The following is a 27,368-nucleotide window of genomic DNA, read 5'->3' on the forward strand; positions in this document are numbered from 1 at the left end:
ATTATGTTAAAAAAAAGATTATGTTGTCAGCAAACAGCAACAATTTCATTTTTTCCTTTCTTATTTGGATGCCTTATATTTCTTTCTCTTGTCTAACTGCTCTGGCAAGGACTTCCATTACTATATTGAATAGAAGTGGCAAAAGTGGGCATCCTTGTTTTTTTAAATTAAACAATTTATTAATAATTTTTAATTTTTGTAGGTACATGGTAGGCATATATATTTATGAGGTACATGGGATATTTTGATACAGGCATGCAATATGTAATAATGATATCAGGGTAAATGAGGTATCCATCACCTCAGGCATTTAACCTTTGTGTTACAATCCAATTATACTCTTATTTAAAAATGTAATATTAAATTATGATTGACTATAGTCACCCGTTGTACTTTCAAATACTAGATGTTATTCACTCTGTTTTTTTTTTTTTTTTTTTTGTACCCATTAACCATCTCCACTTCTCTCCTTGCTCACTTTCTCCACTTTTTCTCATACTCTGGTAGGTAGGTATCATTTTACTCTCTATTTTAGCTCAACTGCTAATTTTTAGCTTCCACAAATAAATGAGACCATGTGAAGTTTGTCTTTCTCTGCCTGGCTTATTTCACTTAACAAAATGAGCTCCATTTGCATCCATGTTGTTGCAAATGATAGGCTCTCATTCTTTTTAATGGCCGAATAGTATTCCATTGTGTATACATGCCATATTTTCTTTATCTGTCTGTTGATGGATGCTTAGGTTACTTCCAAATCTTGGCCATTGTGACTAGTGCTGCAATAAACATGGGAGTGCAGGTATCTCTTTGATATACTGATTTCCTTTATTTTGGGTATATACCTAGCAGTGGGATTGCTGGATCATATGGTAGCTCTCTCTCTCTATATATATTTTTTAATGAGGAACCTCCAAACTCTTCTCCATAGTGGCTATAGTAATTTACATTCCCACCAACAGTGTACAAGAGTTCTCTTTTCTTCACATCCTTGCCAGCATTTGTTATTGCTTGTCTTTTGGATAAAAGCCATTTTTACTGGAGTGAGATGATATATCATTGTAGTTTGATTTGCATATCTCTGATGATTAATTATATTGAGCACCTTTTCATATACCTGTTTGTGGTTTGTAATGTCATCTTTGAGAAATATCTATTTAGATCTTTTGCCCATTTTAAAACTGGATTATTATATTTTTTCCTATACAGTTGTTTGAGCTCCTTATATTTTCTGGTTATTAATCCCTTGTCAGATAGATAATTTGCAAATATTTTCTCCCATTCTGTGGGTTGTCTCTTCATTTTGTTGATTGTTTCCTTTGCTGTGCAGAAGCTTTTTCATGTGATGTGACCCCATTTGTTCATTTTTGCTTTGGTTGCCTGTGCTTGTGGGATATTACTCAAGAAATCTGTGCCCAGTCCAATGTCCTAGAGAGTTTCCTTTGGGATATTAGTCAAGAAATCTGTGCCCAGTCCAATGTCCTAGAGAGTTTCCTTCATGTTTTCTTGTAGTAGTTGTACAGTTTGAGGTCTTAGATTTAATTCTTTAATCCCATTCTGATTTGATTTTTTTTTTCCATATGGCAAGGGATAGGGGTCTAATTTCACTCTTCTGCATATGGATACCCAACTTTCCCAGAACCTTTTATTGAAGTGACTGTCCTTTCCTCATTGCATGTTTTTGGTACTTTTTCAAGAATGAGTTTACTGTGAATATAAGGATTTGTTTCTGGGTTCTCTCTTCTGTCCCATTGGTCAATGTGTGTTTTTATGCCAGTACCATTCTGTTTTGGTTACTATATCTCTGTAGTATAATTTGAAGTCAGGTAATGTGATTCCTCCAGTTTTTCTCTTTTTGCTTAGGATAGCCTTGGCTATTCTGGGTCTTTTCTGGCTCCATATACATTTTAGGATTTTTTTTCCTATTTATATGAAGAATGTCATTGGTATTCTTGATAGGAATTGCTCTGAATCTGTAGATTGCTTTGAGAAGTATGGCCATTTTAACAATAATGATTATTCTAATCCATGAACATGAAAGATCTTTTCATTTTTCTCTTTAATATCTTTCATTAGTGTTTTACAGTTTTCTTTGTAGAGATCTTTCACTTCTTTGGTTAATTCCTAGGTATTTAATTTTATTTGTAGCTATTGAAATGGAATTATTTTCTCAATTTCTTTTTCAGGTTGTTTGCAGTTGGCATATGGAAATGCTACTGATTTTTGTATGTTGATTTTGTATTCTGCCACTTGACTGAATTTGTTTATCAGTTCTAATAGTTTTTTGATGGGGACTTTAGGTTTTTCCAAATATAAGATTATATCATCTGCAAACAAGGATAACTTGACTTCTTCCCTCCCAATTTGGATGCCCCTTATTTCTCCCTCTTCTCTGATTGCTCTAGCTAGGACTTTCAGTACTATGTTGAATAACGGTGGAGAAAATGAGCATCTTTGTTGTGTTCTAAATACAGAAGAAACCATCCTTGCATCCCTGGGATAAATCTCACTTGGTTATGATGGATGATCTTTTTAATGTGTTGCTGAATTTGGCTTGCTAATATTTTGTCGAGGATTTTTGCATCAATATTCATTAGGGATAATGGCCTGTAGTTTTCATTTTTTAATGCATTTTTATCTGGTTTTGGTATTAGGGTAACACCGGCCTCATAGAATGAGTTTAGAATTATTCATTCCTCCTCTACTTTTTGGATTAGTTTGAGCAGAATTGGTATTAGTTCTTCTCTCAATGTTTGGTAGAATTCAACAGTAAAGCCATCAGGTCCCAGGTTTTTCTTTGCTGGGAGACTTTTATTATGGTTTCAATCTCATTACTTGTTATTGATCTATTAAGGTTTTGGTTTCTTCATGGTTCAATGTTGGTAGGTTGCATGCACATAGGAATTTGTCCATTTCTCCTAAGTATTCCAATTTATTGGTATATAGTTGCTCACAGTAGCCTCTAATGATCCTTTGAATTTCTGCAGTATCAATTGCAATGTCTCCTTTTTCATCTCTGATTTTATTTATCAGGGTCTTCTCTCTTTTTTTCTTAGTCTGTTTAGGTTTCTCATTTTTGTTTATCTTTTCAAAAAACAACTTTTTCTTTTGTTGAGCTTTTGTATTGCTTTCTTTATTTTAATTTCCTTTCTTTCTGCTCTGATCTTTATTTCCTTTCTTCTACTAACTTTGGGTTTGGTTTGCTCTTGGAGGTTGCATAATAGATTATTTGAAGTTTTTCTTCTTTTTTGATGTAAACACTTAGAGTTATAAACGTCTCTTTTAGTACTCCCTTTGCTGTATCCCATTGGTTTTGATATGTTGTGTTTCCATTATCATTTGTTTAAGAAATTTTTCAATTTCCTTCTTAAGCTCTTCATTGACCATTGGTCATTCAGGAGCACATTGTTTAATTTACATGTGTTTGTATAGTTTTCAAATTTTATCTTGTTACTGATTTTTAGTTTCATTCCATTGTGGTCATAGAAGATACTTGATATTATTTCAATTTTTGAATGTCTGAAGACTTGTTTTGTGGCCTAACATATGTTCTATCCTGGTCTATCTTTGAGAATAATCCCTGATCATAGGTCCTAACTTTCCACTCAAGTGCTTAACCTGCACGTTAAGTTAGGATCTAAAATCCAAAATCAAACGATCATCTCAACAGATGCAGAAAAGCATTCAACAAAATCCAGCATCACTTTATGATTAAAACTCTCAGCAAAACTGGCACACAAAGGATATACCTCAGTGTAATAAAACTATCTATGACAAACACACAGCTAACCTAATACTGAATGAGGAAAGTTGAAAGCATTCCCTCTGAAAACAAGACAAGGATGCTCACTCTCATCACTCCTCTTCAACATAGTACTGGAAGTCCTTGCCAGAGCAATCAGACAAGAGAAAGAAATAAAGGGCATCCAAATCAGTAAAGAGGAAGTCAAACTGTCATTGTTTGCTGATGACATGATCATTTACCTAGAAAACCTTAAAGACTACTCCAGAAAGCTCCTAGAACTAATAAAAGAATTCAGCAAAGTTTCTGGATACAAAATTAATGTACCCAAATCAGTATCTCCTCTATATACCAACAGTGACCAAGATGAGAATCAAATCAAGAACTCAACCCTTTTTACAATGGTTGGGAAAAAAAAAAAAAAAGAAAGAAAGAAAGAAAAAGAAAAAAGAAAAAAATACTTAGAAATACACCTAACCAAGGAGGTGAAAGATCTCTACAAGATAAACTACAAAACACTTCTGAAAGAAATCGTAGATGACACAAACAAATGGAAACACATCCCATGCTCATGGATGGGGAGAATCAATATTGTGAAAATGATCGTACCGCCAAAAGCAATCTAAAAATTCAACACAATTTCCATCAAAATACCACCATCATTCTTCACAGAATTAGAAAAAACAATGATAAAATTCATTTGGAACCAGAAAAGAGCCCACATAGCCAAAGCAAGACAAAAAAAAAAAAAAAAAAAAAAAAGAAACAGGAGAAAATGGAGGCATCACATTACCTGATTTCAAACTAATAAGGCCATAGTCACCAAGACAGCATGGCATTGGTATAAAAATAGGCATGTAGACCAATGGAACAGAATAAAGAATCCAGAAATACACCCAAATACTTACAGCCAACTGATCTTTGACAAAGCAAACAAAAACATAAAGCGGGGGAAAGGATGCCCTTTTCAACAAATGGTGCTGGGAAAATTGGCTAGCCACATGTAGGAGAACTAAACTAGATCTTCATCTCTTACCTTAAACAAGAATCAACTCAAGATGGATTAAGGACTTACATATAAAACCCGAAACTATAAAAACTCTATAAGATAACCTTGAAAAAACCCTTCTACAGATTGACTTAGGGAAGGATTTCATGACCATGAATCCAAAAGCAAATGCAGTAACAACAAAGATAAATTGCTGGGACTTAATTAAACTAAAGAGCTTTTGCACAGCAAAAGGAACAGTCAGCAAAGTAAACAGACAACCCACAGAGTGGGAGAAAATCTTCACAATCTATACATTTGACAAAGGACTAATATCCAGAAGCTACAATGAACTCAAACAAATCAACAACAACAACAACAAAAATGCCAAACAATCCCATGAAAAAGTGGGCTAAGGACATGAATAGACAATTCTCAAAAGATGATATATGACTAGCCAGGAAACAAAAAATCTTCAACATCACTAATGATCAAAAAAATGCAAATCAAGACCACAATGTGATACCACCTCAGTCCTGCAAAAATGGCCATAATAAAAAAATCAAAAAACATTAGATGTTGGTGGAGATGTGGTGAACAGGGAACACATCTACACTGCTGGTAGGAATGTAAACTAGCACGACCACTATAGAAAACAGTGTGGAGATTTCTTACAGAACTAAAAGTAGAACTACCATTTGATCCAGCAATCTCACTACTGGGTATCCCCCTAGAGGAAAAGAAGTCATTATATGAAAAAGACACTTGCACATGCATGTTTATAGCAGCACAATTCACAACTGCAAAAACGTGGGACCAACCCAAATGCCCATTAATCAATGTATGGATAAAGAAACTGTGGAATATATATACATGATGGAATACTACTCAGCCGTAAAGAGGAATGAGTTAATGACATTTGCAGTGACCTGGATGAGACTGGGGACTATTATTCTAAGTGAAGTAACTTAGGAATGGAAAGCCAAACATCCTATGTTCTCACTCATAGGTGGGAGCTAAGTTTTGGGCATCCAAAGGCATAAGAATGTCAGAATGGACTTTGGGGTCTCAGGGTGAAAGGGTGGGAAGGAGGTGAGGGATAAAAGACCCCAAATCAGGTGCAGCGTATACTGCTTGGATGATGGGTACGCCGAAATCTCACAAATCACCACTAAAGAATTTACTCATGTAACCAAAAACCACCTGTTCCCCATTTACTTATAGAAAAAAAAATCACTGGGGGACACTCTATAATAATGTCATTTCTCATAAAAACAAAAAAACCTCACAAAAAACCCACAAAATATGCTACTTCCCTCCCAATTGTTTCCTAAATCCTTATTGTGCTTATCTTTATTCACAGAATGTATCAATACCTGAAATAATATTATATACTGATTAAATTAATTATTATTTGCCTTCCCAATTAGAAAGTAAATTGCATGTGGGTTGGTACTTCATCTTACTTACTGCTGAATCCAAGAAGCTTGCACAGTGACTGGCATACAGTAGTCACTCAATATATATTTACTGAATAAAGGAATGAAAGCCTTGTGGGTGGGATAAGGATTCTGCTCTCTGTTTTGCAGCCCAGAAATACTGATGGAAGGTTTTTGTAAGCAAAGTGCATAATATGATCAGAGTGGTGCTTTTAGAAGCTGCAATTATGGCAGCAAATGTACAGGAAAGATTAAAATAGGAAGAAATGAGAGATGAAGAGACCAGTTAAGACACTATATGAGAGTGGAGAGTAAAGAGAAATGTTTAGGAAGTTCAACAGAAACAAATTTATTGATTGGGGTAAAGGGAAAGACTAAGTCAACAATGTGAAAATTTCAAGTGGAAAGATGGTTGTACCATAAATAAAAATATGACAATGAAAAAGAAGGTTTTAGAGCAAAGGTGAAGATTTTGGTTTTGCAAATAATGTTTTTTTTTAATGTCAGTATGACTAGTGTAGAAATGTCTAGCAGGAAACTGAGAATGAGGGCTTAAGTCCTGAGACAGAAATTGGGTATGGCATGAGATCTGGGTTTTAGAATCAGGTATAGGGTGATTGTTTCAGCTATGTGCATAACTGAGATTATAAAAAGTACACAGAAGGGATCCAGGGACACCTCAAGAAACACAGACATTTAAGGAGTGGAAGGGAAAGGAAAGTCAGAGAACAGTGTCTTTGGATATCATGTTTTTCAAAAGCTTTTCAAAAGTAGGACAATCAGGAAAGGGTTATATAAATGGGAACTCAATAGAGAATGGAGAGTTTCACAAAGGACCAGGTAATCCCTGATGTCACAGGCTAAAAGAAAGCAAGGACAACAGGGACAGGTGCTGTGGCTCATGCCTGTAATCTCAGCACTTTGGGAAGCTGAGGTAGATGGATCACTTGAGGCCAGGAGTTCAAGACCAGCCTGGCCAACATAGTGAAACTCTGTCACTACTAAAAATACAAAATTAGGCAGGTGTGGTGGCAGGCGCCTGTAATCCCAGCTACTCAGGAGGCTGAGGCAGGATAACTGATTGAACCCAGGAGGTGGAGCCAAGATCATGCCATTGCACTCCAGCCTGGGCAACAAGAGTGAAACTTTGTCTGAAAAGGAAAGAAAAGAAAAAAAAAAAAAGAAAAGAAAAGAAAGGAGGAAGGAAAGAAGGAAGGAAGGAAGGAAGGAAGGTAGGCAGGCAGGTAGGCAAGAAGGAGGGAAGGAAAAAGAAAGAAAGAGAAAGAAAGAAAGAGAAAGAAAGAGAGGGAGGGAGGGAGGGAGGGAAGAAAAGGAAGGAAGAATGGAAGGAAGGAAGGAAAGAAGGAAGGAAGGAAGGAAGGAAAGTGAGCATTAAGAAAGACACTGAATATGGTGGAGATAGGTGGTCACTGGCTATCACTGAGAAACTGGTTGCTCTGGTCATGCCCCTTACCTGGGGCTTTGAAACAGGGGGAACAATTCAGAAGTAGAAATGAAAAAGACGGGGTGGTGAAACCCTGTCTCTACTAAAAATACAAAACATTAGCTGGGCATGGTGGTGCGTGCCTATAATCCCAGTTACTCAGGAGGTTGAGGCAGGAGAATTGCCTGAACCCAGGAGGTGGAGGTTGCGGTGAGCCGAGATCACGCCATTGCACTCCAGCCTGGGTAACAAGAGCGAAACTCCGTCTCAAAAAAAAAAAAAAAAAAAAGGAGAGAAAGAAAAAGACAGGGACAAGCTCTATGATGCCAGACCTTTCAGAAGCATTTAGCTCAGCTGACCAGGCCTTCCTGGAAGCACTCTTCAATCTTCACTTGCATAGTTTTCTCTTTATATCCTTGGTGGCTCCTCTTACCCTTTTCAACCTTTGGACACTGGATTCTAAGGTTTGGTTCTAGATCTTTTTCTTCTTTTAAGAATTTTATTCTTCTTAGACTTTCCTTTCTTTTCTATCCCCTTTTTGTTTTCTCTCTTTCCAGGTGGTCTTAAATGTTCTCTTAGATTTAAATGCCACTTTTATGCTAAACATGCCAAATTTATACCTCTAGGCTAGGCCACTTTTCTGAGCTCCCAATTCACATATCTGTGTTTTAAACAGAACTCTTATTTCCACCAAATGTATTCCTTCCTGTCTTAACCAAGAGTCACCAATTTATCCAGTTGCTCATGTCAGAAGCCTCAGAATCATCCTAATTATTCATTTTCCTCACTCTCCTCAGTGAATCAGCAAGTCCTGTTGATTTTATCTCCTTAAATTTTTGCAAATTCACCGCCTTTTCTCTGTCTTTGCTGCCACCACGGTAGACCAGGCTGCTACAGTAGCCTCTTAATTGCTCTCTGTGCCTTTGCTTTCCTCTAGTTCCTTCTTCATATACCTGCAAGGGGTATCATTTTCTTCTTTCTATCTAAAAATCCTTAAATGGTTATCTGTTGAATTCAAAATAAATTCTAAGCTACTAAGCTGTCTCTGCCTACCTCTCTAAGGTCATCCTGGTTTTACCCTTCCTTGGTCACTGCACTTTAATGGCAGTGGCCTTTCAGCTCCTCAAACAAGCCAGGATCTTTCTGCCTCAGGGTCTTTGCACAAGCTGTTCCCTCAGCTGGAACTGCTATTTTCCTCACTCTTCCCAGGGCTCCTTTTCATCCTTCAGGTCTTATCCAAAATACGCCCTCACTGGAGAGGCCTTCTCTACCTATCTTCAGTGGGGTCTCTGATTACTCTTTATTCAGCTCCTTATTTCTTCATAACACTTAACATGAGTGGTAGGGTGTTATCTTTTTCTTTTGGTAGGGATTCTTATTTTCTTAACTAGAAAGTGGAACCTTGACTTACTCTTTATCTCCCTAACATCTAGCATAATGCTTGCCACAAAGTAAGAGGAGCTCACTAAATATTAAATAAATAAATGAATAATACTTTCAAGAACATTGGCAGCAACTGGAGTGAGAAGTAGAGGGCAAGAACTCCCAGGAATCTCTGACTTGAGGGGAGGCTTTCCAGGATGTACTTTGTATGTTTGCAGAGAGGGTGAGACTGAAGAGGAAAGGGGTGACAGCGTCATGATGGAGTAAAGTAGCCAAGAAGGAACCGGGTTAAGGGCACAGTTGGAGGGGTTAGTCCAGGTAGCGTGAAAGGACAGTGCTTCCATGGTGGGGGTATGATGTGGGCTCAGCGTGAGTGGAGGGAAGGATTAGGAATGCTTATGTCTGTCCTTTCAGTTATAGACAAGGAGAAGGGAGGGTCATGTGTGGGGAGTCAGAGGCTTGGAACAGGCAAAAAGGCTTCAGGCTGTGAAGGTCTGAGAAGGGGTCAAGGACAGGTTAGTAAGAGGTTTGCTGGTTGGAAGAGCTGATCCAATGTCAGAGAGAGGGAATTTGTAGTAGAACTTTACAGGAGCCAAATTAATCACATGTCACCAGCAGTATTAATACGGGATTCTCTAAAGAATTCCTTGAGAATGCAGAAAAAAATTCCCAGTTCAATTTTATGCTCAATCTTTATATATGTGGGGCAGATTTTAATCTACCCTTTTTCTGAAAAATAGCTTAATCCTTTTACATGGGTTTATTAATAATAGACTGAAGAAGAACTTTCATGGTTTGGTCACAGCAAAAATGTTCCATTTCATGGTTTGCTTTGCTTTTCATTCCAGCATACATTTGCTTGGCCCAGTGCTCAGGGAGTGGGTTTTAAACCACTGCCTCTAACTCTGAAGAATGGGACACAGCCAAGTGACAATGTGCTGTGTTTCATCCTGAGTAGAAAAGAGTGCCTACTTTTTTTCATTCTGAATTTAGGGTTGCCCCTTTCTCTTACAGGGGTGATTTGTGGGGGAGAACAGAAGGTTGTAAAATCTGAGAGCAGCACTCTGGAGTTCCTCTGGGTGTGGGCAATGACTCTGCCCACTTTCTCCCTACGCTCTGGTTCAGGCTTCCGGGATGATGACATTTTACTGAGTGCAAGAAACCTGAATAGCCAGTAACTGAACCCCCAGCCTCAAAAACTTCCTCCACTCTAATTTCAAAGGAGCTAGGGATGTTTCCTGGTTGAAAGCATAGGGGCATTTTGTTGCCAGCTTAGGCTTGGGAAGGATCTGGAAACAGGGTGGCAGTTTTGTCTCCCTCTATGTCAGAGAGGGAGTTGGTGTGGGTTTCCTTTGTTTTTTACTTGAAGAGTGCATTATTTCCCTTCTGTGCATGCAAAGAGGACACCTGGGTTTCATGATGTGAACAGAAAGGTAGCACCAGACATAAAATTATGAAGTCTTTAAGGTGTGCTTACAATAAAAAGACATGAATCTTCTCCAGGTATTCACACTGACCCATCTGCTTGTTTCTGGCTTTGACATTCTAAAGCAAGGACCAGCTGCATTTGATAAAACCATCCTAAAATGAGCGCTGCATAGATATTCATTGATTTTTGCGGACTTTCAGGTCAAGCTGCCCTTGAAGTACCAGTGAGTCTCCTTGGAACTGTACAACTACATTATGTTTATTTTCTTTTCCTAGCACTTGGAAGGCCCTGTTAATGTTTATTAGCTGACCCTTTGTACATGAACTGAGTAGCAGAAACCCTCTTGGTGCTCATTCTCCCATGCTTGTGCTAAATAATAAACTTCTTCCTGCCTTCCAGAAATGTTGTCAATCTTTTCACTGGTTGAACCCAATAATGATTAGTTTCATTTAGGTTTAGGGTCAGAGAAAGGCAGGCCCACACAAGAGCCCAAGGGCACCAGTTCTTCAGAATACTTGGGGAGATTCTGGAACATCAGCATGTTTCAGAGAACCTTGAGAGGTTGCATATGTGATCTTTAAGGGGTTAGAGGAAATCATACCTAGACTTCACAATTGAATTGGGTGATGAGGCAGTCAGTTCGTTTTCTAGAAACACACCTCACAGATTTCCAAGAACCCAGCAGCATCTTGATGGTATGCCATGGCAAAATGACTTATTCGATTGTATCACATCATCTCTGCATTGCAAATGCTTACAAACTGCATACCTGAGTGACTCCCAGGCAGAAGAGCAGGTGGCTATTATTACTTACAGTATACAGTTAACACAGTAATATGGGCAGAATGAAGGTAAAAAGCCAGAGTTAATTTTGGAAAAAATGGATTACTGTTATAATGAAAAACAAATAAACAACACACTCCTTTACAGTCTTTAGACTGGGAATCCAACATTAAATAAATAATATAGTTGCTCCTTTGAAGATACTTCCATCACACCCCACCCCCTTTGTTGTGTAATTCTCTGCTAGTTCTACATGTGCATATGGCATTAGGGTGCAAGGGTTGAGCCCCATGGGTGATGGTGCTGGAATCAAACCCAGTGACTCTGTTCATCTTGGGTGAACCAAGAGGATGCTTCATGACTACATATGGGCTGGGTGGGTGGGGATGACAGGGATTGGGTGGGTTTGGGATGACAGAAAGAACTAAAGTGTGGTCGGCTAATGGGTTCTTTTTGTACTAATATATTTTTGATACTTCCTGAGTCAAAGCATTTAATTCTCTTCTAATATATACAGTGTTAAAAGTGAATCACAATACATCAGACTTTTACTCTGCATAGCAAATGTGTTGCAAGGGAATTAGTAGAACCATAAAGCAGTTGAATCAATGTAAAATAAATGTTCTTATGAGAGAGCCTTGTTATTCTCTGTTGGTGAGGTGATTTTCTGATATTATATATTAATGCATGAGAATACACAGAGAAGACTTCTTAATTGAAACTTCTATGATGGATACTTGGTTGCTTAGTAAGAAATCTGAGTAATGCAGATAATCACAAAGAGACTTATATGTTACATATTTAATTTTAGCCTAAAGCACATAAATGCAATATTCTTGATGAAAAATGTGTTCTGCAATTGGGGTTCTGCCTTACCATTTTTGCATAAATCTCACTCATAATGCATCACTTACTTTCATTAATTTTCGTGTTTTTTAAAATTAATTTTTTAAAGCGGCACATGAACTCAACTTTTGTGGGAGCCATCTGAGGACAAAGTCCTAGATATTTAAGATTTCCCCCCCACATAGTTGTGTGTTCACCCCTGATTTTAAAGTATTTTTGGTATTTTAGTATATTTAGTATTTTGCATTTATCAAGCTTTTCTAAAGCATTCTATTTTCATAAACCATCCATCTTTCTTTCTGTACCATATGTCATCAGTTTATGCAATAATATAAAATTAAACCATGCCATTATAATTACAAATACAACTGGCATAACAAGGTTTGGGAATGGGATGGGTGCAGTGGCTCATGCCTATAATCCTAGCACTTTGGGAGGCTGAGGCAGACAGATTGCTTCAACCCAGGAGTTTGAGACCAGCCTGGGCAACATGGTGAGACCCTGTTTCTTCAAAAAATTAGTAAAAAATTAGCCAAGCATGGTGGCACCTGCCTGGGATCTCAGCTGCTCAGGAGGCTGAGACTGGAAGACTGCTTGAGCATGGGAGGTTGAGGCTGCCGTGAGCCATAATTGCACCACTGCACTGCAGCCTATGCGACAGAGTGAGACCCTGTCTCAAAAAAAAAAAAAAAAAAAAAAGAAAAAGAAAAAGAAAAAGAAAAGATCTGCTAATGAACACGCTGACTCTTTGCTAGCATTCAAACAATGTTAAGAACAGAATTCTGTGGATACTAAAGAGCATTTCGTGCTCTGCAGGCCTCAGTATGTTTTGTGGGAGTGAGGTGTGTTGGTTAATCTGGCCAGTCAGTGAAGGAAATAAGTTCTGAGAGCTTCTACTCTATTGTAAAACAAATACAATATTTATATAAGTAGGGAAGTAATGCGAATAGTGTTTTGTGAACTTTGATTTCTACACACATGTGAGTGTGACATTTTGCTTATATATATGTGTGTGCAAGAGATGAGAAGCAGGAGAAAAGGAGAGATGGACCTTTATATCAAAATACTGGACCTAATTACATTTTTACCTCATTCCAGGATTTGTGAGAGATATGCTGGTTAACATGCACTGGATAGATTACATTTTTTCTTTTTTTTGAGTTGGAGTTTCGCTTTTGTTGCCCAGGATGGAGTGCAATGGTGCGATCTTGGCTCACCAGAACCACCTCCCCACAGATTCGAGCAATTGTCCAGCCTCAGCCTCCCAAGTAGCTGGGACTACAGGCATGTGCCACCACACCTGGCTAATTCTGTATTTTTAGTAAAGACAGGGTTTCTTCATGTTGGTCAGGCTGATCTCAAACTCCTGATCTCAGGTGATCCGCCCACCATGGCCTCCCAAAGTGCTGGGATTATAGGTGTGAGCCACCGAGCCCAGCCCAGGTTACATTTTTATTACAAACATCGTCTGTGATTCATACTTATGACTTTTGAGTATGATCTTTATAATATTCTAGGTAAGGTCATGAAGTTTTGAATTTACTTTTTTTTTTTTTTTGAGATGGAGTCTCGCTCTGTCACTCACGCTGGAGTGCAGTGGTGCAGTCTTGGCTCACTGCAACCTCCTCCTCCAGGGTTCAAGTGATTCTCCTGCCTCAGCCTCCTGAGTAGCTGGGATTACAGGCACCTGCCACCACAGCCAGCTAATTTTTTGTATTTTTAGTAGAGACAGGGTTTCACAATGTTGGTCAGGCTTGTCTTGAACTCCTGACCTCATGATCTGCCCACCTTGGCCTCCCAAAGTGTTGGGATTATTTAGGAGCCACTGTGCCTGGCTGAATTTACTTTTTAAAATTAAAAAATAAATTACAAGTCACAAAAATGTCCACCATCTCTTTCAGGGAAGTCCTAGGCAGAGCAGTATTCTCCTTAAGTGAGAAGCTGGCATTTCTTGCCACGCTTCATGACCTGAGGTAGAAGCTGGCAGCTGCCTTTTCAGGCCTCAGGGTAACAAGACGGATGAGGATCTGGGCAGGGATGGCCTGCTTCGCCCTGCTACCTCCCCCAAGCTGGCCTCAGGAATCCCTGGTAGTCTGTGCCACCTCTTCAGTTGGACCGTTTACTTGAAGGTGCCTTGCAGATAGAAACAGCTTAGATATATTTTTGCCCTCGTGTTTCCTATGCTCAGATACAGTCATACAGGTGAAAGAAAATACATTCTGAAAAATCTGTAGGTTGAAATGTTGGCATAGACTTGTAATTATGTTAGCAAAATCTGAGGTGGAGTGGGGGCACCTTCGTGTGTTTAGCATTCAAGAATTCTTCCTCAGAAATACTATTGCAAAACAAATGAAAATTCTGGTCCAGGCTTTTTTGTTTTTTCTAATGAGATGGCTGAGGCTATGGTCAGATTATAATTTAGACAGTGAACAATATATAGTTGGTAGACTTCCATGGCACAGCATAATTTCTCCATAAGGGAGTATTTTTTTTTTTTTTTTGAGACAGGGTCTCACTCTGTCACCCAGACTGGAGTGCAGTGCTGCGACCTTGGTTCACTGCAACCACTGCCTCCCAGGTTCAAGCAATTCTCCTGCCTCAGCCTCCCAGGTAGCTGGAACTATAGGTGCATGCCACCACGCCCCAAGTGATTTTTGTATTTTTAGTAGAGATGGGGTTTCACCGTGTTGGCCACGTTGGTCTCCAACCCCTGACCTCAAGTGATCCTCCTGCCTTAGCCTCCCAAAGTGCTGGGATTAGCAGCATGAACCACCATGCTCAGCCCATAAGGAAGTCTTTTAAGGAAGGGTGATTCACCTAGGATCAGATAGTAGGTGGTCACAGAAATTGTGCAGTCAATTTTGAAATTTAGTCACCTTGAACTAGTAGGTCAGAAAGCTTTTCCATCTTCAAACATTAGAATCTCCTATGGTGGTGGCATCATAAAATTTGGGCTTTGCTGTGGCAAGCAGCTCAGGGCATTAGCATTCCATCTTGTTCTTTCAGACTGGTGGTGTAACAACAGTAATGACTAATATTTGCTTAGTACTTGATAAAGCACATCTACATGTCCTAATCTCATTTTAGATAGATAGCAACTTTGTGTTTGGGTGATATCTCAATTTTACAGAGATGTTAATGACTGCTTAATAATATACCTACATTAAATCATAATGTTAGGGCCAGAACCCAGGTCTCTTGACACCAGTTCTATTTTTTCAAAACAGCCTATGCTCAATGCTTATAGAATAATAATCACTGAGAAAAAGTGTCCAGAGGCATGTGTGAGATGACATTATTGAAGAAATATTCTGTCATCAGTGCTACTTTAGATTTCTCATTAGGAAAGAGTTCCCCAAAGAGGCATACGATAATATACATCACAAATGCATGCCAATAAGGTAGGCATGGGACTTACAGATGCTCATAATAGCTTGGATGTTTCAGTGGGTTGAGGCTGGGGTGTGTGTGTCTCTGTTTTTCTTGGTAACTGATCATATTCTTGAATAGTTAGGAGCTAGTGTGTTGATCCTTTAATGGCCAAGTAACATTTTGATACCATCAGATAATGCTTTGGTAGTAAGAAGTAATTATTAACTTTAATACGCCAGCATTAATTCAAAAACATCAGCTTAGATGATGTTGCAGAAACATTTTGTATTAGTAAGCCCAATGTAAGGAGAGTTGATTCTCTGAAGGGTCCTGGTACTATCAGGACAAGAGTATCATTGTTTATTCCACAAATTTACACAATTTCTTACCCTTAGATTTTACAGACGGATGAATCTCAAGGCATGTATTTGGGATGTACAACATGTTGAGTGCACAGTATACTACATTTTATACATAGAAACATCTATATGGTTTGCTTCTAGAAAGACTATGAGATTTTTCAGCATGAATTCTTGGACTAATTCTGGCTGACATAAAATTCTTCGACATGCCTGACATACTCACTTCAAGCACATGGTCTTAGGTGAAGTCTATATTCAGATGCTTACTCAAGAGTAGATTTATACTATCTGCTGCTGTATGCATCTTTTAAAAATAAAACCCCATAACACTATCTTCATTATAGTAATAGCAGTAAATAGAAAGAGGACAAACTGGCCTTCAAGGTTATTACCAGAAAAAGTTACTCCAGGAAAACCTGACCTTAAGTTACATCAGAATAAATCTAAAGCAAATCAAAGGGAGAAAAATAATAACAGGAAGGATTTAATAACAAAATAAGCCCAGGAAAACCCACTCTTAAATTATTTCAGAATAAATCTGAAACATTCAATGAGAAAAATAACAATAGAAAGTGATAATAAGTGGAGCTCCGCCCAGCAATCAGAAGAACTCCTTTTCCAGTAGCTCTCAGTGCCTCAGCTACTACAGTCATTTCCCTCTTCCATTTTCTGCCATCAATGCAACTTTAGTGGCCACATCAGAACCCAGGGCATCTTTTCATCACAACCTCCAATTCCCAAGCCTTTTCTGTGTTCCATGGGTCTGCATCAAAGCACTCAGCATTTTTTTTTGTTCCTTTTGTATTAAAGGTGCTTTCATTTAACTTCCGCAGCAGTCGTGTCTACACCAACAATAGCTATCATAGTTGATTGGGCACTTGCAATGTTTTTGGTACCAGGTCTTTTATATCTATTTCACTTACTCAATGAGCTAGGTATTGCTATTCAGTAATATGAAATTGCTTTCAGGGACCAAAACTCTTTGTATTGTTTTGGCTTCGAGCAGCACTGATCCCACCATGATAACCCTCCAAAAGTTGATCTTGGGGACAGACCTCACTATCTTAATGGAAGGAGTTCAGCAATTAGTATTGAAAATTCACTGGGACAGTGTATCTGTAGAAAAAAACTATATTTTGATAGTTAATTTTGATACTGTGGACTCTTTTAATATAGGGGATTTCCTTTTTTCATCAAAGTATAACGCTTAGAAATACTCCCACTTAGGATGCTGTCCTTTCCCTATTTATTCTGGATACTTCCATAGTTATTAAGATGTCTATTAGTGCAACATGGGCAATTTTAACTAAGAAATACCCAACCATATTTTTCACTAAGGTCTTGATTAATGTATCAATAAAAGGTGTAATAGTCTAAATATATTTTATTTCCCATTAGGAATCCAGTATATGTTCTTCTTAAAATAAATAGAAATAGTGAGTTCTCTTGTTTGCTTTTTCTGTCTTTTTACATTTCAGACAATTTCATTAATGAGTCAGTTAATATCAACAAACCTGCTATGAACCAATAAGGCCTTAAAAATTCTTCAAAGTCTGACATCTTATAAGATTTTTACTCTCATGTTTAAGACTGGATTAAAAAAAAATAGAAACATAATTAGGCCATTCATGAACCTGTTAAGTACGGGTTAAATGTGAGTCAAATTAGCACAGCCGAAAGGGAAATCAATGAAAATATGTGTCTTCCCCTGAAAGTCACAGATATGACCTTTGAAAACCTGCTGTGTGGGTAATTCTGGCAAAGGAAACAAGCTGGTGACTAACTGAGAGGTATATTAAGAGTTTCCCACACACTGTTTAACACACAACACAGCAATTCTTTTTAGTAATAAGGAGAAAGGGAAGACTAATAAAAAGAAGGATAATGAGCTGCCAGGCTAAACTCACCAACAACTGTATCTCAGTGGGAAAAGGGGCACCTGGGAGCATCAGTAAGTTAAACACATTAGAATTATCCAAGAGAAGCAAAATTAAACTTGAATTCAAACCACTGCTTTGAAGGCTGGGATAATAAACTGTCTTCCCCTTGCTGGCAAGAAAAGCCTCCTGTTTTCTCAGTTTACAGTTTATCCCATCATGAGTCATAGATTTTCATTTGCTCTCTACATATAAAAAGTATTTTAAGAATGTCAGATGACTGCTCTCTTTCAAGTTTCCACTCTTCTTTGGAAATGCCCATTATTGCTTGTGAATAGTGGGGAGCAGCCGGAAACCACATTATTAAACCAACAGAATCCTTTGAAACCAATGGCATAATCTTGTAGACATTTACTCAGACAGCTTAAGAAAAAAATTCTAATCTTTAGGTGAATGTATTTCTGATTTTTATTCATTTTATTGCTGCTATGCAATCAACAAATACAAGTGCTGCTTGATACAGCCCTAAAAAATGTTCCTTGTCTCTGACAAGTGTTCTGGGTCTTGCTGATGAGCTTTTGATGAGTAGTGGAACAATGCAACAATTGGTAACTTAAATCTGTGCTCCATTGAACAACAACAACAACAAAACCATAAAAAACAAATAAAAAGCTTATTGTTTAAATCACAGTTTAAGAAAATCATGTATTTTTATTTTGGCAACACTCTAGAACTCAAGAAATACTAAGGGTGGTATAAAAGAGAGCTTAAGGGGTTTGGACCAAAAAGATATGGACATTCTGTAGACAAGCATTTATAATCTACCTCCCAGGCTCAAGTGATCCTCCCACCTGGCTAATTTTTGTATTATTATTATTATTTTTTTAGAGATGGGGTCTTGCTATGTTGCCCAGGCTGGTCTCAAACTCCTGAGCCCAAGCAATCCTCCTGCCTTGGCCTCCCAAAGTTCTGGGATTATAGGCATAAGCCACCATGCTTGGTTATAATTATTTTCATATAACTCCCCTTTGGAATACCTTAAAGGAATAAAATAAAAATAAATGTAATTTATACATTGTATATAGCACTCCTATATCCGGTGACATTCTTATTAGGGCACAAGTTCCAATGACTGTTTTATAAATTCTTTACAATGCAGGGAAAATTTTTGCTTCAGTGGAAAACTATGCGTTGTTCAGAGTACGCCCTTCCAGGGTTTTGGATTCTGATTTCTCGGGGCTCTGCTCTTTTCATAGCCTTTTAGCTATTTTACAGCTCTGTAAGTTGTTGATAACTGGTAGCAATGCAAAATAATTCTTGCCTATGGACATGTAAATAAATTCTGCCTAGTGGAGGTTTAACTGACTTCCCTCCCACACTGTGGAAGGAGCCAGTTTTGCCTCTATTTGCACATTGATTTCAATATTCCTGATCTTTAAATGTTCCTGTTCTTTTGATAGTGCTTTGAACTAGTTTTAACATCTCACTGGTTTCTTCATTATTAATGACTTAAATTTTAAAAATGAGTTAAATAAAATGTTTAGCATGTGTTAACTTTCTATTTATGTGAGAATCATGATTTTACTTTATTTTTTTGGAAAATTATTCTTTAATAACAATATAAAGAAAAAGCAGGTTTTGAGAGGAAAGTTCTGAAATTAGATGTCTATAATCTCTGATCTCACAGATGGTTACCAGTCTTCTTTTTCATTGCTGCAATTTTATTCAGAGCTTCCGTTCATTTTTTAAACCCAGATAAACTTTTGAAGAGTGAAAAATCAATATAACAATTGATAATTTCAATTTGTGCTCCATAAAGTTAAAACAAATAAGCAACCTATCAATGTTTTAATCACAATTCAAAAAATAATATATATTTATATATTTTTATTTTGGCAACAAGCTAGTACTCAAGAAATATTAATGATGGTTTACAAGAGACCATAGTTGGCCCAAAAAGATGTGGAAAGCCTTTAGACAATTATAAGTAGTATATTTTCCACATAACTCTCTTTTGCAAGTTGATATTTTTATTGAGACCCTCCATAGGAACCATTACATTGTATTAAAAAAAAACCATTTCACAACATCCAATAAATAAAAACATATTTTTATACTTACTGTGCCCCACCAGAGAGCATCTGCATATGTAGAAAACTCTTTATTGGCATCCTTTTCCACCAGATAGACAAGGAAAGATGAAAAAATAAGAACCAAAAATCCTATGTACCAAGCTGTGATTAATTCCTAGACATAAAAGGAACGAAAGATTTTTTAGAGGTGGAAAATCTTTGAAAAAGGAAAAAAGAATTCTATGATGATTCTATCCACTTTACTAATTCTTGGATGTTTATGATGGCTTTTACACAGTACATTGCACATCATGTCCCAAAATTGTTTTAACCAATTTCTGCAATGACTAAGTTTGCTTGTGATAGGTTTATTAAATATTACAGCAATCAACGAAAAGGTGTCAAAAATTTTGTTTCTGAACTCAGAAAGCAAATCTTACCTTGCTGTGAGCATAAACCACCGAACCCAGTAATTTCCAAGTGCCTCCCCTTCGGTCCATGCGCACCATGCGGAGGATCTGTAGGAAACGGAGACTTCTGAGTGCAGACGTGGCAAAAATATTACCCTGAGTTTTTGCAGACACAACTGCTATTGAAGCAATAAGAACAATGGTATCTGAAAGAGACAGGTTGAAACAGCCATAATTAGCATGACCAGGAATTTTTATTTACCAAAACAATATTTCCAAAAATTCGCTTTGACCTATTTAAGGCACAAATATGCAGATCCTGATCCCCAGCCACACCTAGTGCCACTTGGCCTCTGTGAAGACTTAGGAGTGAAAAGGCAGAGAACAGGACCTACCTATTGCTGTAGTTTTGACCCTTTGGCCATTCTGTGCTTTCCCTATGCAATTTTGAACCACATATTAATTAACCTTCAACAGATTGGACAATAGCATTAAAAAAACCCAAGGTTTCAGAGAGCCTTAAAACTCTGGGGCAACGTTTCACAATGTCTCTGGTTTCATCCTTTTTCCTGTGGCAAAAGGAGCTCCTGCCTCAGCCTTTAACACTACAGCTTCTGGGTGATGTGACAGAGGCATCTAAATCTGTCCAGCCGTGAAAGTACTACAAGGTATAATCATGCCTCTAGTTTTCCTGCCAAATAAGTTTACATTTCCTTTATCCCAAAAATTCCCTAGCATGGCACCTGCAACTTTTGCATATTGTTTAACAAAGGCCTCAACTAAGCTGAATATTCTTCCTGTACAGAGTATTTCTTACACCTGATTCGCCAATTATTTGTAAGTTTGCTGCATAATTAAGTAATATTATATTTGTTATAATAGGGTTTGTAAATATAAACACTGCATTGCAAGGGAGTGGATACTTAATGTTTGGCATATTGACACTTGACTTAAAAAAATCTTCCTTTTTACAAGCAAAAAAGAGAAAAAGAGCATCTAATGAAAGCATAGAAAAGATAGAGAACTTAATCACTCCACAAGTAAGTATCTGAGTGGTGGGAAGTAGGTTTTGAAGTGTATAAATGAAGTAGGGATGAATGACCTCCTGTGGCAATTTTAATAAAAGTTAGCTTGACCTTAACATCCTCAAATACAATTTCCTTTCTGCTTCAAGTGAGTTGTGTAAGACTGGGCTTCCACACTCCAAAGAGGAGTTCCATTTCAATGGTGTCACATTTGTAATGTTTCTGTCATCCTCTGGATTAACTGCCATATGAGTGAGTATTCCTCATTCAGTTCATCCTTCTCCCTGCACTGAGAAAGGTCTGGTTTCTTGGTGTGGACTGAGAAGACCTTCTGAGCCTCTCTGCTCGTGCCCCTTGTTGGGTTAGTGCTTTGAGAAAGAGAGAGGGGTCAGTTGTTGGCATTGCAAGTTTCAGCTGAAGGACTTTTTCCTCCCTGCCTTCCTCTCTTCCTTCCTCCCTCCCTCCCGCCCTCCTTCCTCCTTCCTTCCTTCTTTCCTTCCTTCCTTCCACCCATCCATCCATCCATCCCTTGACAGGGTCTCACTCTGTTACCCAGGCTGCAGTGCAGTGGCACGAGCTCCACTCACTGCAACCTCTGTATCCCACCTCAGCCTCCTAAGGAGCTGGGACTACAGGCATGCACTAACATGCCTGACTAATTTTTGTATTTTTTGTAGAGATGGGGTTTTGCCATGTTGCCCAAACTGGTCTTGAACTTCTGAGCTCACATTGTCTGCCAGCTTTGGCCTCCAAAAAGTTGAGATTACAGGTGTAAGCCACTGGTACCCGCCCTGAAGGACTTTTTCAACCAGCTCTAATGCATGTGCTTTTGTGGGTAAGTACCCAGAGACCCAGAGAGTTACCACTCTTAACAGCTGTTGGAAACAAGAAGGAACTAAATGTGGCAAAACAGACACCAAAGACATATTCGAAGTGAATAAAGGCCAGTTGCAAAACTATGTGCAATGTGATTTTGTTTTAATAGAAATATATACTAGTAAATGACCAGGAAAAAATTTTGAGACTATGCTGGGTACAGTGTCTCATGCCTGTAATCCCAGCATTTTGGGAGGCTGAGGCAAGTGAATCACGAGGTCAGGAGATTGAGATCATCCTGGACAACATGGTGAAATCTTGTCTCTACTAAAAATACAAAAATTAGCTGGGTGTGGTGGTGGGTGCCTGTAATCCCAGCCACTCAGGAGGGTGACGCATGAGAATCACTTGAACCCAGGAGGCAGAGGCTGCAGTGAGCTGAGATCCCGCCACTGCACTCCAGCCTGGTGACAGAGCAAGACTCCGTCTCAAAAAAGAAAAAAGTGAGACTATACGCTGATTATTACCATTAATTATCTCTAAAGGTAGTGAGCTGGAGTTAATATATGCATAAAGGGGCTTTTCACTTTCCAAATTATTAATTTTAGTGTGTTGGAATTTTATAAAAATGACTGTGTCTTTGCAATTAAAAAAATCTTTATAAAAAGAGTTATATGCAAACACATCTCTTGGTTTTCATCATGTGGAGGGATTTACTCCTGAGACTAGTGGTTTACAAAGAGACATTACTTATATGGCCCTGACGGTTATATATTTTGCTTTTATTTCCTTGTAATCCTGCTTTCTTTCTCCCAAGTATAGAAAGAAAAGAAAAAGATATACTACCTAATTTACTAAGTTAAAATACTGGAAATACTAGAAAAAAGTACATGGCCAGTAGGAGTGCAGAAAATACTACACTTAATAATTATTATGTGCTTGGCATTTTCTTTAGTTCTAAGTTTTTTGTTTTTTATTTTTAAATAAACATTACCTTATTTAATCCTTATAACAACTTTATGTGTTAGGTATCTCACAGATCCCATTTTACAGGTGAAAAAAGTGAGGCACAAAAAGCATATATTGTATAATTTTCTTAAAAAATCAGCTATGGGTTTGTTAGACTACAGCACAAAAAGTATGCTATAAAGGTAGTTCATTAGAGGAAAACCTAGAAAAGTAAGAGTAAGACTGTTGATTTGAGACAATTAAAAAATTATGCACACAGTGAATCATAATCTAAATGTTTGCAGTTCTAAAACATGCAAAGGTAGCCACAGATTTGATTTAATACCTTCATTGTAATTCAGATCAGACAAGAAAGTTAGAGTTCAGTAAACTGAAAACACAGATGAGCAACCAAATGGCAAACAGTGAATGCAGTCACAAAAGTGTTTCTGGTTCAGTTACAGTCATCCACTAGAATTTTGCTGTCAGTGCCACCTAGAGTATTTCCCATGCTAATATTTTAGAAGTTGTGAGTAATCTATATTTTTATTTCTATATATGTACTTATTATTTTTGTGATCATTACTTCATAGAATGGAGGTTCCACAGGGTTGGATCATTGTTTTGTTCACGAATGTATCCTAAGTACCCAGAATGGTGCCTGAAACACAGTAGGCACTCAAAAATATTTACACAAGATAACTGAGATTAACAAATACTTAAAAGTTGCCTGAGCTTTGTTCTCTTACCACATCAATGGCTTATTCACTGGAATATCAACCTGAAATACTCAGGTTAATCAAAAGGTCACTTCAAGTTTTAGCAATGAATTCTACTACAATATAATTGTTATAGCTATCATCCATTAGAGTTTATTTTCAAATCTCCCTATTCTTTAAAGTATATGCATGTATATTACATTGGGGGAGTAGTTTAAGCTGTGCAGTTAGTTAATTGTCTAAAGTATTTTTTGAAACATAGGAAGCTTGTGTTTAGTGAAGATACGACATTTTAGTATAAGGTAGAAACTATGGACAGACCTTGAAACTCACTGGCTTCATGTTCATTTGTTTATCCATTTATGTATTAAGTGGTTAATTGACTGTCAAGAATTATATTAGACACTTGTATTAAAAATGAATATTCAATCATTCATCTGACCATCCATTCATCAAGATTATTAATCAAGTCCCCACTATGTACCAGGCACTGTGCTAAATGTTTCTATACGTCAGTGGTTCTGAACGGGGACAATTTTGCCTCCCTGGGATATTTAGCAATGTCTGGAGACATTTTTCATTGTTATAACTGGGAAGAGAGTTGCTATGAGGATCTAGTGGCAGAGGCCAGGGTTGCTGCTAAACATCCTGCAATGTCTAGGACAGCCTTAAGAACAAAGAATGACTCAGCCCCAAACGTCAATAGTGCCAAGGCTGAGAAACCCTGATGTATATTATTTTATTTAATTCTTCAAGAAACCCTGTGCAGTAGATGGTACCATAACCTTCTCTTTCTTATAAACGAAGAAATTGAGGCTTGTAGTGGTCAAGTCACTAAAGCCCAACATGCATAAGTGGTTGAGTTGGTCCTTACTTGATTCCAGAGCTGTGTCCTTAAGAACTATGGTATACCACTCCATTCAGGGTGGGAAAGGGGTGGAGGAGGAGCAGAAAGGGGAAGGCTGTGAAAGCAGGTGGATAATAAATCAAGAATAAATTGTTATCGCATAAAGCATTCAGAGAAGAGAAAAGTGCAGGGAGGAGAAAGCAGAAATAGAATGATGCTAAAAACCAGATGGTACTTTTATGGCTGCTTCAAGAGAAAATGGGACTAGAGAAAGACGTAGAACTGCTACTAAACAAGGAGGAGCTCTAAATCGCATGAAAAAAAAAAGCATGTAATCCTGAGCTCTTAAAATCTACCTCTCCCAAAGGAAACAAATTAGAACAAGTTGGGAAGCAGTGAAGAAAGAGCTATTGATTACAAGCAGCCCAGTAGAAATGTGAAATGCAGGTTTACAAGGTATTAGGAAGTAGGTTCACAAATTTACTGAATTACTTAGAATGATTTACACAGGAATTCTGGAAATTTGAGGTGACTGCCAAGATTTGAACAAAATAAATACTATAATGATATTTAAGACATGTAAGGACAGTGAAAGAGCTTATTTTTAGATGCCACTGGAACTTTGCTCAAGTACTATTTAGTCAGCAAAATCAATATGAATTGATCACCATGGACCCTGTCTAAAAGGTGTTAGTCACTGAAATACCAAAAAGCCTTCATTATAAGGTAAATTCACATCCAAAACTTCCCTATCATGAACTCAAGGAGTGGGTTAAAGCAAGGCCAATTGTACATCTGAACCTGATGGTCTGTGTTTTGCTGCTATAATTACACTGCATAATGCATCTTTTAGAAGGTATAACATGGCTCAATGTAAAAACTCAATGAAAAGAACTAAATCATCCTCGAACAAAGTATGGTTGAACACTTTCAAACTAGTAGTTATAAGGACAGATACATTCTCTGGAGGTAAGCCACAAACAGGGTACATCTTGACTCCTAGAAACTGGAGACTTCAGGCTTTTAAAGTTTTTATATGTTAAAAGTTATGCTAGAGTCTCAGAAAGTTTTCCCTAATAACGGACATGAATTTACCTCTTTCTCTTTTTTTTTTTCCCCCATTTATTTATTTTATTGCATTTTAGGTTTTGGAAAAACCTCAGCTCACCCCAGATGGGACTCAAACCCACAATCCCTGGCTTAGGAGGCCAATGCCTTATCCATTAGGCCACTGGGGCTTCTCTCTTTCTCTTTAAACTAATTTCATCTTGTTCTCTCTGGGAAAATCAGAAGTGCAGCAAATGCAATGTCCTTGATGTTTATATCCCCCTGTCCCACCACATTTTTTTTTTGTTTCAGTTCTTTGAATTATTTTAGTAGCCTCACTATAAGCTAAACATTGAATGATTTCAATGAAATGTACATTTTAAAGTTATAAAGTAAAATATGAAAACAATACAAATACGTATAAGGTAAGACACTAATTCATTTAATTAACCAATTACTTATGCTATAGTTTAGATATCTGGCCCTCCAAATGTCATGTGGAAATTTGATCCCCAGTGTTAGAGGTGAGGCCTAATGGGAGGTGTTAGGGTCAAGGGGGAGAATTGCTTATGAATGGCTTGGTACCATCCTTGAGGTAATGACTGAGGTCTGGCTCTACTAGTTCCCTTAAGAGTTGGTTGTTAAAAAGAACATGGCACTTCTCTCTTGCTTCCTCTCTCACCACGTGATCTCAGCACATGCTGGCCCCACTTCACCTTCTGCCATGAGTGGAAGCAGCCTGAGGTTCTCACCAGGAGCAGATGGAGGCACCATGCTTTTTGTACAGCCTGCAGAACCATGAGCCACATAAACCTCCTTTCTTTATAAATACCCAGTCTTGTGTATTCCCTTATTACAACACAAATGACTAAGACAGTTATTAATGAATTTTAGGTTACTTTTGCTTTTGCGATTAAGATGATGCTGAAGTGAATAGTCCTATACATCTATTTTTAGGATAAGGAATTTAAGGGTAAATTCCTTGAGACTAAATTGTCGGCATATTTTGATTTGTGATTGACCTCAAGATGCCTTCAAAATGATGGTACCAATTTTCCCTAACAATGTATGGAAACATTTACTTCTCTCTCTCCTTGTTAATAAAAAGAAATCCTAATAATAATAAAGATAGTACTAGTAAAAGCTAATGTTTACTGTTCACTATGTGATAGACATGGTTCTAAGCATTTTCATGTATTACCTGGCATATTATAAGTCTTCAATCTTTGCAAATACAATGGGCAAAACAAAACCATGCCCCTCCTGCTTTAGACTCCTGGACTTCATATCATTTAAAGGTCACAGAAATTATCTAGAATGACTTTGTCCAACAAAGATTATAAAAATATTTTCCTATATTTTATTTTGTCACACTTATATGTTTGTTTAGTTAATAAATTTATGTTGACTATTCAGAATAGTCTTTGTGTCAAAGGTAGCTAGCTGTCTACCACAGATATGTGCTTCCCTTCCAAGGCATAGCATTATCTCTGAGAAGTGCCTGCACATCCAGACGTCTCATTTCCCTGGACCCCTTGCTCTGGGTGAGATGAGGTTACTAATTCTAGTTAGTGGAAGATGAATGGAAATGATGTATGCCACTTTCAGGCTTAAGGCAAGCCCATTTGGCTTATCACTTTCTCTTTTTCTGTTAGTTGCATTTTGGTGGTAAGAATGCCCTTAGAAGCAATATGCTGAAGATGGCAGTGCCTTTGTCAGCCTGGCTTCCAGAATGACTGCATGGAACAGAGCCTTTATCATATACCCCAACCCAAAACAAAGAACACTTTCATTGGATATTCTACAAGTAAGAAATAAACTG

General features: G+C 37.7%; 1 protein-coding gene and 1 non-coding gene across 7 annotated transcripts in view; both read right to left on the bottom strand.

The window, feature by feature from the left end:
• The window catches only part of KCNQ5 (potassium voltage-gated channel subfamily Q member 5), a 594,633-nt gene that overhangs the window by 118,088 nt on the left and 449,177 nt on the right, over window positions 1-27,368 (bottom strand). For 5 of the 6 annotated variants that reach the window (XM_032274415.1, XM_032274416.1, XM_032274418.1 and 2 more), the window contains exons 4-5: window positions 20,175-20,350; window positions 19,784-19,909 (exon numbers count right to left, since the gene is read on the bottom strand). In XM_032274415.1, coding sequence (XP_032130306.1) covers window positions 19,784-19,909; window positions 20,175-20,350 — 302 coding nt within the window. The remainder of the gene's footprint in view (window positions 1-19,783; window positions 19,910-20,174; window positions 20,351-27,368) is intronic. The other variant, XM_032274419.1, reaches the window with a different exon arrangement.
• Window positions 25,665-25,737, bottom strand: TRNAR-CCU. The gene has a single exon. It is a non-coding gene; the product is annotated as a tRNA-Arg (tRNA).

This window comes from Sapajus apella, unplaced genomic scaffold (genome assembly GCF_009761245.1).
Source record: "Sapajus apella isolate SASKATOON/1434 unplaced genomic scaffold, GSC_monkey_1.0 scaffold6, whole genome shotgun sequence".
Lineage (NCBI taxonomy): Eukaryota > Metazoa > Chordata > Mammalia > Primates > Cebidae > Sapajus > Sapajus apella.